This window comes from Pezoporus wallicus, unplaced genomic scaffold (genome assembly GCF_028554395.1).
Source record: "Pezoporus wallicus isolate ANWC-B61680 ecotype Strahan unplaced genomic scaffold, APGP_CSIRO_Pwel_v1 contig_7505, whole genome shotgun sequence".
Lineage (NCBI taxonomy): Eukaryota > Metazoa > Chordata > Aves > Psittaciformes > Psittacidae > Pezoporus > Pezoporus wallicus.
Window position 1 is genome coordinate 321,050 of NW_026638908.1, and position 12,420 is coordinate 333,469.

A 12,420-nucleotide genomic window follows, 5' to 3' on the forward strand; every position below is an offset into this window, starting at 1 on the left:
TTCACCTTCCCAACCCAGCTTTTGGCAGCAATCTAACATAAGCTTTCCAGAAGAAAACACAAAGAAAAAAAATGAAGTCAAAGTAATTGGAAACATCATGAAAGTGGTAAACAAGAAAAAAAAAAAAACACTTAACTTTTTGGATTTAATTCATGTATACAGCTCCAAGTGAAGATTTCCATGTTTCACTTGATTTCTGGAGAGAGAGCTAAGCTTCCCCCTTTCCTCCCCCCTTAAACTGTAAACAACTTACTGGAATAGAAAACCATACTGACAGCAAACCATATTTTTGGAAATTTAAACACTCAGTATCCACGGGAAAATATACTCAAGCTTTCAAAACTGTTTTTCTGTCCCACAATGGTATATTCAGTACTTTTCCACTATGTTTATTTTAAAAGGAGAAACCCTGACCTGGAGAAAATGTCAAGAGTATGATGACAAAACAGCAAGTATTTCTTCAATGATCACTTCGCACTTGTCACAGTAGGACAGTATAATTTTCTTTTAAACAATGTGTTTTGGTCAAGCTAATGGAAGATGTATTTTACACTACCTAGAATTCCTTTTTTTTTTTTTTTTTTTTACTTAATATTGGGCTTATTGCATGCTAATTTCTAAACCCTTCCAAATTCTTAGTGGTTTTCACTTTGAACTTCTAAAGATGCATAAAATTTCCCCTTATGTTAGCAAAAAGCATCCAAATGCATGGCCCAAAAGGAAGACAGTTATTTATATACTAAATAGGAAAAACAAATAGTGAGATTTTATTTTTTTTTTTTAGAAAATAGAAAAACATTGGTTTTTTTGGCAACTGAAAGCAGAGCAGAACTTTTATCAAAATCGATGCAGAGAGGGGAAAAAACCCTGCTACCCATACGCCATTATTATCAGAGTGAGAAAAATAATTTAAGATAAGGGACTAAATTGACACTGCAATACATGAGACTGGAAGGGATCATCTCCAGCTACAAGTTTGAAAGAACAGCCAACTTTTAGAATTACCTCTAGAAAGAGAGGCAGAATAAAATAATCTAAACCAGAGCTGGTGTGATTCAGCAACTGTTAGATCAGAACAGATGCTGTTATTTACAAAATGCATTCAAGCTGAAGCATTTCTTGTTTCTGTAGATTTCTAGATATTAGCTCCTATGGAAAAAAAAAAAATCAGGAAACAAACCTTTTGTTTTCATGTAAGCCACTAATGCACATCCTACAGCTGCTTACCACATTAATAAACAGTAAGAGATTAGGAAATGTTTGTGTTCCATTTCTTCAGTTTAAAACATTTCTATGAAGTAAAAAATAAAAATCAATGCAGCCACATTATCAAATGTGTGCTTCATTCTTTGTTTCTTTTAAAAGTAAAAATTCTAGTTATGATGTTCTCAAAAATCAATCATCAGAATCACATAAACCCATAAATTATGTTACCCCAAATAACCATAAGAAAATGTTGACTAAGCAATGCTCATTTCCATACACGAATGGCATACAGCTAGCATGGAAATTTATGGAAAGGCTCCAAACACAGAACCGGCATTAGGAGCGACTCAGCTATCTTACTACACATAATTTTAAGAACCCTCTGTTTTCAAGCAACCCTTTATTCCAACCAAAATGTTCTCAAGGTCAAGCAATTCTGCAGTTGACAAGCTCAATGAAAGAAATTTTCCCTTCATCTCTCTCAACTAACAGACTGAAACCTTCAGAAAGGTGTAGTGACAGAACAAGGGGTAATGGGTTAAAACTTAAACAGGGGAAGTTTAGGTTGGATATAAGAAGGAAATTCTTTCCTGTTAGGGTGGTGAGGCACTGGAATAGGTTTCCCAGGGAGGTTGTGAATGCTCCATCCCTGGCAGTGTTCAAGGCCAGGCTGGACAAGGCCCTGGGTGATATGATTTAGCGTAAGGTGTCCCGGCCCACGGCAGGGGGGTTGGAACTAGATGATCTTAGGGTCCTTTCCAACCCTAACGATTCTATGACTCTATGATTCTAAGTAGGCTGAAGGAGGGAGCAGACAGATAGGGAAATCTAAAGACTACTGACAACTCAAGTTTGTCTTTTTTTTTAAAAATATGTTCACAACCCTGCTCAGAACATTCCCTGACATGTCAAGATTAAGTCTTCTTCCTTAACTTCTCCAGCCAGCCTCACCCCAACACATGTGATATTGACCCATCATCAAAACATGTTTACAATAAATACTGCAGAGAAGCAATTATTTTTGTAGTCTGGCAGAAGCTTTAAATAAGACTGATCACTTAAGCGCATCATGTCATCACATCGGTAGCTCTCCTAATATTAAGAATAAGAGTATCTGAACAACAACAAAAAAACCACCGTAACAAATTTTTTTAAATTGGCAATCTCTCAATGACGTGTGGCCTTTGAAGGGAGCACCCTACACTACTTAATAAACCCATTCCACCTAATGGCTCGAAGAGACAGAACACACTTCTGCTCTGAAGTGACCTCACAATAAGGAAGAAAAAATAAAAGAGAGGTCTTTATTCACTTTACATAACATTGCTATGGGAAGCAGAAAAGAATTCGCTATTTGCATTGCGTAAGGAGACTAGTCAACTTCCAGATGGATCAGATTCGCCACCACCAGTGAGAACAGCATACTGGAATTCATAGGCTTGAATAGACTATAAATTTCATCTGAGACACACGATGACTGATCAACAGTAGGCATCACAGGGGAACATCACTGTCACACATTAGGACCCAGTCAAATTAACTCAGAAAAATCCCCCAACCTAACAGATCTGCCTAGTTACAGATTCCTAGTTCACTAAAGAAAGTTACTTCCGTTGTGCAGGAAAGCTAAAAAGACAGTTAGGAGGTCATTTATCACAGATTATGCCAAAAGCAGGCTAAAGATCTGGAAAGTTAGCCAGACTCCTATAATACTGGACTAATCAAAATAAACCATTTGAGAGTAAGGACCCTATCTGAGTTTCATTCTTATTGCTCTTAAAAAGCATGCACCACAGAGCTCACACGTGGAGCATAGATAAAGCAAAGAGAAACTAAACTCCATTGTGAGAAAATCTAGCAATGAAACAGAAAAGTAACTTCTATTTTATCCTTTATGGACATGCACAAGCGAATTACTACCTCCTCTCCTCATAGAGGCTTTATTTGTCCCACACACTGTGGTGGAGGAAGAGGACAGGATGTTTGCTCTGGCTGTGACTTCCCATGTCACATTTTAACATGTCTTCCTATCCTTTCTGGATGCTCATTTAATTTAAAACCATACAAGTATTTTGCCAGAATTACAAAAGGTAAGGGTATTCCACTCCATGTCCCCTGGCAAACAAGCCGAGGTCACAGGTAGTACCCAAAGGTCATAATAATAATTGGCTGCTGACATGACCCCTCTTGTTACTCGCCATACAGCCCTCTGCAAACTATGGGATTCTGTTACATTTATCCACTAGACCAGCAGGCCTAAGAAAACAAGAGGGTACTCAAAGTCCTCCCCAGCCCACCTGCTGCTTTTCAGAAAGAGACAGCAGTTATAGAACACAGGTTCCAGTGCTACATATTGGGTAAATACAGTCTCAAGAGATCAAAGGGAAAGAAAGCACTTAGTCCTTCCAAGCAGTTATCAACACAAAACACAGGAAAAGAGGCTGGAAGGAAATATCATCCAGTCAGCGATGTTCTGCCTTTCCCAGGGAGAGATCAAATAAGCATATCACTCCTGCCTGATGTTTATGAACAGTTTAGACAAGGATTCTAGTGATGAACATGACTGGATAGCCTATGCCATTGCCTTACTATCCTAAGCCATGAAATTTTGCTACAAATGTCTAACCCAAGTCTTGCTGGAATTCAGATCAATATTCATTCTAGTTTCTTTCCTTTTTGCAGCAGTCTTTTCATCCCCTCCATCCCCCATTTATTTGGAACATAATATGTTAGCCTCTTTTTTAGCTGACCATACCACCACCACTTTTCTTCAGACTTCCTTCAGAAAAAAAAACAGAGGTCTAGAAGATGTGATCCAAGCTCTCATTAACCATTAACTTCAAATTCTATGGCTGCTCTCCAGTATTCTTACTCTCCCTCCCAGCTTGTAATCTGCAATTCAACAAGTGCAAACCTTTGTTAATCAAGATCATGCTGGACAAGACCTTGTAGAGTCTGTACCAAGCACTTGTTACCTGACCTTGTTTACTCTCTGAGGATAGTTTTCCAGCTAAGTTTGCTCGCTGCACAGTAGTTTCTAGATCATAATTTCTTAGCTTGTTAATGAGAATACTGTGTGAACATTGAGGACCCCAGTATATCAAAATATTAATGTTATAGCATCTCTCTGTACCACAAGGCCTGTTACTCCACCATAGAAATAAAAGAAATGCTGGATTTAAAATAATGTATCTTGAATATGTCTGTTCTGGCTGTTGCTCAACTTCTTTTTCTAGGCACTAAAAGAGTGTTTCATCACTGCTCCAGTATTTTTCTTTGCGCTAAAGTTAAAAAACATCAGTTTCTTCTTCATCCCATGCCTTTTATCCCATACTGAAGAGGTATGCACCATTATTCTTTTTGCGTCTGCTACTTCACTATCTTGAAATTGCTATCCACTATATGAGATTGCTTCAGATAGTTGTTTTGGGGTTTGGGGTTTTTTGTTTGTTTGTCTGTTTTATTTTTCTGTTTGGTTCTTGTTTGGTTTTTTTTTTAAGCACCTCATAACGAGTTTCATCAGGCCCTAACAGACTGAAAATCTTGTTTATCCAAGCAACCCACAGGTTTTTCCCCCCCTTGCCTAGGAGAGTATCATGACTGTTAACTACAATGGCTGGATTAATCATTTCAGAGAACATTTTAATCACCTCAGCATTGTCCGTTAATCCATTAACATGTGGATCTTTTATTTCTTGCTTTTTTCCAATATCCCTTTTAGCTACACCTCATTATTTGACTGTTCCAGTTTTGTTCATGCATCTTCATACACTTTGTGTGCATCTTCAGCCAAACACTGGTTCCCATTTCCTGTATGTTTCTAGTGTTTATGTCAATTAAGAGATCAATAGAGAGCAACAGTCTTTTTCATTACTAATTTTTCCCCCCAGTGAAAGTGTCTGGTACTATTACAGTACTTCTCAAAGAGGTTGAGACCAGTTTCTTTCTTCCTTATATTTGGCCCCAGTCAAGCTTTCCATGCCAAATTCTGAGCTTTTTGACATTTGTGGGTTTTATTTTACTGATCTGTCATCTTTCTTTTTCCTATGCAGTTTAGCATCCTGTCAATCCTGCAGAACCTGTCTTCCATCTATGCATTCTCTTTGTTAACCTAAAAGACTATTTTTATCAATTTACTCACTTCAGCAGAGCAGTATGATCTGCTCAGCCTTTACCAAAAGACATTGGATAGTTATGAGATTTTAAGTAGCAGATCTCAAACTATCAATGATTCTTCTCCAGCTACTGACATACACCATGTATTTATATTCCAGTCATATACATCTACTTGATCTGATTGAGGCTGCTCAGAATATTTTTAATGAACACATGTTAAGACCTTCCGCTGCTGTTCATTTCCCATATATGTGTTAATGTGCAGACACTTAGCATGCTAGGTGGAATGGCCTGCTGTTCTGCAAGGTCATAAACAATATGCTATAAATGCGTGCAAAATACCACATGTGCTAGAAGTTATCAAAAAGCTATGATATATATTTGGGGGTTTAGCTCAAAAAAATACTCAAAGTATTTTCATATGCAAACATTCAAACTCTTTTCACTTGGTTAAAGCATTGCTGTTGAAGTATCTATATAGATATGTGGTCCTCAGCAACCTCACTGTTATTAATAAAAGCAGGAAAGTTTCAATTAGGAACAAGAGGGCTTGGGACTAGTTTGCTGATACTGTCTTTGTAATAATTCTTACAAAAACAACTTGTCGAATCTAACTGAGAGATATATTTTCTTAGGGTAAGAAAAATATTATTATATATATAGCCTGCAATAAGAAACTCATTATCCTCAATACAGGTCAAAACAATGGGAATTTACATTAAGCAATAATTTATTTTTATAGATTTTTATACTATGGTAGTATTGGAAGTAATACCAGGCATTACTATTTGTTAATAATGGCATTAATACTACTATTTATTAACAGCAAAGAAGTTGCACACTTAGGATTCCACCATATTCCAGAGGAATTTTTCTCCAAAAAAAGAGACCACAGCAAAGACAGGCTTAGAGGTATGCTGTGCTGACAGAGGCTGCCACCAAGCCTGCAGCTTACACCAGCCACATAAGGCATTGTACCACCTTGCTCCAGACACAAAGCTGCAAAAACACCAGCAGCATAGTTGCTCATGCAATATTATTTATTTAGCTCAACAGACAAGAGGGCAGTAGCCCCAGAAAGAAACAGTAGCCCCAGAAACAGCTGTCAGACCACATGGAAAATTCAGTTTTTTAATTTCCTCACTGACCTATCCTGGATGCAGGGCAGAAAGATGAAGAAAGCACATTTTACAGTTCTCCATTTCATAGGATGTGGGGTGTCAGTCTAAGCACAGATGACCACTCCGAGTTGGACCATCCCACAGGACAGAGGAGGAGGGCACGACCAGTTCCTAGGAGAATCTTTGGGTTCAGAGTTGTCTCTCCTGCTCTGGCCTCTATGTCATTGAATAACTTGGAAGACAGTAAGGTTTAGACATAATGGTACATATTGCTATGAACTTGAAGATTGTTTTGTATTCCAAAACAGGGAGATAAGGTAGAACAAGTCAGTCCTTTAAGTACTCATACTGTGCTGAATAGAATTTCACATTTTTATAATGTTACTAAGCTATTTACCTTTAGAATCACTGCTGAAGGCCATGTGTTCTGTGCGATAATTATATTTAATTTAATAGTTTGCTTTATCCACCATCTTCATTGCAGAGATCTGAATAAAATTCCTCTTGGCCATGAAATCAACAGAAAACCATTTCACGCCTGACAGTAGTCCACAGCATCCAAAATGGAATACTTGGATGGGATTATTTCTTCCACAAATACGGATCCAAAGATTACAATGAAAATTTTCGTTTATGAGTACAGCTATAAAAACTAAAACTTGCCACTCTATATTCAAAGAATACACAATACTTCTCTCTTAGATCTACTCCCTAAAGAGAAAAGTTACAAAAGCAGTTTTTAAAGATTTTTCTTAAGGTAATGATGTATTTCATTTTATTTTGCTTAACTTGTTGTTAAACCTTTATTGCAGTTGGTGTGTACACAATTGGTTTTATATTTATTATATCTTTGCCATTTAGTTTCATTAATCAAACCAGGTATGACCATGGGATTTGAAATTGCTGTATCAAGATGGACTTCTTTACTGCCAGAACTTTTTGACCTATTTTAAAAAAAAAGCTAGTAACAAAGTTCCTAAACAAGCCTAATAGTTGAACATGCCAGTAACTTCATATATAAAAACCTGAAAAGGGAGTCATTAGATCATGTATTCTGACCTCCTCCAAGAGTTATGTGAGAGATCACCACCTGCTCGGCCTTTGAATAGGCTCTGATGACTTGTGCCTGATAAGGACAAGTCTTCCCTTAGCAGTCTGTTCCACTGACTCATTCTCACTGGTAATGGGCTCACTTCTCAGTTGAACCCTTAATAGGGAAGATGCTGATGCAAAAGTGCCAGATTAAGTTTTCAACTTAAAGTTTTTGTTTGCTTCTTCTTCTTTTGGTCTTTTTGTTCTGTTGGCTTGGGCTTTTTAAAGAAACGCAGTACAGCTGTCAAGACTTTCACACAAACCATATATTGTGTTTATAGCTTCTACTGGCAAAATCTGCTTTGAGGAAAATGCCCCAATACAGCCCAAACTGTATAAAATAAATTAAATTATACTGTACATATCATATTGCACACTACTGAAAAGTTAGGCTGTTTATTTTGTCTTTCTCAGCTTCAAAAATCCAAACCTGATTTTCAGATTTTCTCTGAACCACTTCAAAGTAGGACAGACCAAATATGAATCTATCCATCTCAAGTTCCTTTAAAATACTTATATACATGTATTCTTATATATATTAGTATATCTAATGTTTTATATTTAATACATATTTGTGTACATTGTATATAATATATTCATAATGGTTTTATATATTTTATTTTTCCCTTAGATTCCCCTGTATTAAACCTGCTAATATTCAGGGAGAAAAAGTACAACAGTGGGAATCAGTTAACTCTGAGAACAGCCCTATGTATCCACTTGTGATTAAGAGATACCAGAATTTCCTTTTCCTACTCTGCAGTAAGTGGTATTGTTGGCAGTGTTGGGGACCCGTTGATACAAGCCGTTCATCAGAATTTCAAAACCGGCACAAAAACTTTAGGTGAGCAAGAGAGCTACAATGCAAGTAACTATAATTAGACTGTAACAGTGGAAGAGTACAAAGTAACATTTATTTTTGTTAGCATAAAAGGTCAGTAAATGTAATCCTCTATTGGACAGACAGCCTACAAGCTATAAACAAAATATTTTTGATATTACCGACTCCAGTGGAGAAAATATTTATTAATAAACAACAAAAAGGGAATTTTGACACGCTCTGCCTTAACAGTCTGTAAGTTGACACAGCTTTTAAAAGCTAGAAAACTTCCCATACCGATTTACATTTGTAATTGACCACCTCGAACGTTTATACCCAAATCTTTCCTGCTTTTGTCTTAAAGCAAACTGGTCACATCACAACACTGGTCATACAGACCAAAACTAGAGCACTACAGTTCTTATTTTAGCGCTCCCTTCGGGATGCCCCAAAGACCAGCTACTTTCCAGCCTTTCATCGCTAAATCCTCTCCGCGGGATTACACTCAAAAACTTGACGCTTCCCCTCCGCTTTTTAATGTTTTTCCAAATGTTTCTTCGCGAAGGAAGGAGAAGAGAAGGGGGGCATTTAGAATGTATTACTGCACGAATAAATCTGACCAGCCTGGGTCAGACGCCAACCTCTTTGCACAGCTGAAAGCCAAGAGTGCCCAGTCCCACGGCGGACGTGGGGTTTGTCATGCTTACCTGCACCCTGCTGAGGATCGCCTCGCTCTTCTCTCTCACGTCGGGGAAGGGGCAGCGCTTGGAGAGCATGAGCAGGCGGGCCAGCACCTCGCTCAGCCCGTCGCGGGCGGCGGGAACCAGGAGCCCGTCGGCGGCCCGGGTAGGCGGCACCGCCGCCACAGGAGCGATGGTCTCGCTACGGCGGAGAACGTCTTGCCCGATGGTGTCCAAGGCGGCGCCGCGGGTGGCAGCGTCGCGGCTGCACAGCCCGTCCCAGCGCACCTCACCTTCCCGCTCCTCCATGGGGCCGCCGGGCTGCTTCCCCAACGCCTTCTCAGCAGCCCCGACGCGGCCGCTCCATGGCGGTCTCCCGGCAGCAGCCAACCTGCCCACAGAGACGACAAACACGGCGGCGAAAGGAGAGACCTCTGCCTGCACCGCATAGGAGCAGAGCGGGAGGGAACTCCGTCAGCCCCGGCCGGCGCCCGCGCCAACCGCCGGCCACCGACGCCGGGGCTGCCGAGCGAACAACGCCGCTGGCGCTTCACCTCTCCCGGCGGGGAGCGGGGCAGCCACCACCCCGCGGGGCCGGCGGCTCCTCCTTCCCGCCCCAGGCATGGAGGGAAGGGGACGGCCCCAGCCCTGCCTCTCCGCCGCGGGGCGGCCCCCTCAAACCTCCCCACCGGGGCCGGACCGCCACAGACCCCCAACAAACCCCTCACCCGGAGCGGGGAGGGGGCAGAGAGGGATGGCCAGGAACACACATGACGGATGTGACCACCCGCCAACCACCTTTCAGCACTCGCTGCCGGCAGCCCAATCGCAGCGGGGAGCAGCCGCTCCGGAAGGGGGTGTTGGGATGTGTAGTCCGGCCAAAGGGCGGCCCTGCGCCCGACGTGGAGAACTACGCGTCCCGGCGGGCAGTGCGCAGCGGGCCCGACCCGACCCGAAGCTGCCACCGGCTCCCGGTGTCAGCGCTTGAGGGTGCCGAGGGAGGGTAGGAGAGAGCGGTCGCCGCCGTTTCCGCAGAGGCGGTGTCCGTGGTGGTGCTTCGTTTTGTGTGTGTTGCACCGCAACAGGTGATCGAGAGGAGATATCTGGCCGGCAGCAGCCAGGAGTAAAGCAGTGCCGGTGGTGGGCTTGCCTCAGAAATTTGCATTGGCAAAAACTTCAGCAGACGCGTGGTTCGAGCCACTGCAGAGCCTTGTCAGGTGTGGGCTTCAGCAGAAGCCTTTGGTGTAGCCTAAGTAAACATGCTGTGGAGCTCTCATCCATGTATATTAATCCATGAAGGGGGTTGCAAAGAGAATGAAGCTAGGCTTTTGTCCCTGACAGGACCAGAAGCAGTGGGCACAAGCTGAAACACAGGAGGTTCCCTCTGAACTAAAGCAAACAGTTTAAACAGTTTTTCTGCTGTGAGGATGACTGAACCCTGTGTGAACCATGAACAGTTGCCTAGAGAGGTTGTGGAGTCTCCATCCTTGGGGATATTCGGAAGTCTATGCCCTGGACATGGCCCTGGGCAACCAGCTGTAGGTGGCTTGAGCAGGGAGGTTGGACCAGATTGCCCTCAGAGGTCCCTGCCAACCTCAGCCGTTCTATGATTAAGTAATCTACCACCAAACAGTTGGTGTTTCCCTTGCTTTTCCTGCAGGGTAAAAAGGTGCTTTTTTGATAAGGTTAATTTTCAGCCAAATCACTTCCTTGATCCAATTCACCTCAGCAGAGAGGAGAAGGAAACAAAGGCAAAACCACCTGTTTGCAGCTGTCACATGAAAGCAATCATAAACCCATAATTCTGAGTATACTGAAACGCAAAAGAATGCTTGCAAGGAAATTGGAAACAGAAATTAGGCCTACAGGATCTTGCAGAATTCTTTCAGACATCTCAGGTACACATTTCCTGCTCTAAAATTTAAATCTCAAAACTGAAGTTAGATGGAGAAGCAGCAACTCACATACCACTAAATGACACGTTTCTGAGTCCAGGAACAGCACCTGGACAGACTCACCAACACCACCCATGAACAGCTTTAAAGAATCTGGTTTCTTCATCTGACATTCGTTTGTTTTTTTTTTTTCTGGCACTGTTCCTCTAAAGCTTGAAAAATAAGTGTCATTCTGTCATTACCTGAACCTTTCAAGGAAGAACAATCTCTTTTTTCCATAAAATCTTTTCTACGAGTAGTCTGCATTGCCCTTGTTTGGCAGCATGGACAGGCCTGGACTGCTTCGTGCAGCTGCTTCCTGTAGGCCTTTGGCACCCTTGTGAACAACATATCTACTGAAATCATCACTACCTCTAATAAATGTGAGTCTTGACTTCTCTAAGCACTCAAGGCCTCCACCCATCGTAACTGATGGGTTCAAAGAAAATAATTCTGCCAGTGCCTTTTATGTTTTTACATCAGCTACGATTTCAGTTTCCTGTCCCGTTCTGTCGTCACTCGTCATGGTCTCCTAGTTTTCCTGTGAATAGGCATGTCATGTGTGCTTGCTTTATTTGTATGTTAATCTTGGTCTTCAGAAGTTGGATAGATCTTTTTCGCATGATAAGTTTGCACTTGTGGGGTGTCTCTGGCAATGGCTGCGTACATCTGAGATAAATAAGGTCAACTAGAATCATAACTGAAGCACTGGTATTAGACTTTGGTACAGCTAAATTCCCACACTGAATGCTAAGATTGATTGAAAGTCACGGCAGAGCCTTTTATCTTTTAGAAGTTGTTTTTTCCACAGGCTGCAAATGAACTCTGGCTACAGGAAACAGATTGTGAAACTGGCTCCAAGGCCTAAGCTTCAGATTTCAGCCCTTTGTTTTATAGATTTTAATGTAGTACTTGGTAATGGAGATGGAGGTGGCTTTATTTTTTCCAAACAAAATCTCTGCAGTTTTCCAATACCAGGTCAAGCTTCTGTATGTGCTGCAAGAAATGTGGAAATCAAGGTCAAAGGCTACCAGTAGAATTAATCAGAGCCTGAAGTTAGGGGAATGTGTTTGTTTGATTTGTGTGTTCGCTGACTGAGGTTAATATGCTTGTTTTTGATCCCTAAAGAATGGATAACAGAAAGGCAGAATTATGAAGGAAACAATCTGGCAACTCATCCAGAATTACTGCATTTGAGTTTCTAAAATGATAAGCTGACAAAAAACAAATTTGCGGCTGTTTTAAACCTCAGTATTTCCTTCCTTGATGATTTATCAACTTCCCTTTTTTTTTAACTAGATAAGAACTTCTACAGCCATATGCAACAGCAGAATTATTTCTTGATAATGCAATACATAATAGTTGTATCTTTTCTAAAATATAACATCTGAATTATATTTACTTTTTAAAATGTTTTCCAGTTTCTGTATGTCACAAAACAGCACTTTACT

The 12,420-nt window shown here is 41.1% G+C and overlaps 1 protein-coding gene across 2 annotated transcripts in view; it reads right to left on the reverse strand.

Annotated features, from left to right (window-relative positions):
- The window catches only part of SESN1 (sestrin 1), a 78,903-nt gene extending 69,295 nt beyond the window's left edge, over positions 1-9,608 (reverse strand). The window contains exon 1 of one of the 2 annotated variants that reach the window (XM_057413155.1): positions 9,063-9,608. In XM_057413155.1, the coding sequence (XP_057269138.1) occupies positions 9,063-9,344 (282 nt within the window). In that variant the 5' untranslated portion in view covers positions 9,345-9,608. The remainder of the gene's footprint in view (positions 1-9,062) is intronic. The other variant, XM_057413156.1, reaches the window with a different exon arrangement.
- Positions 9,609-12,420: the final 2,812 nt, after the last annotated feature.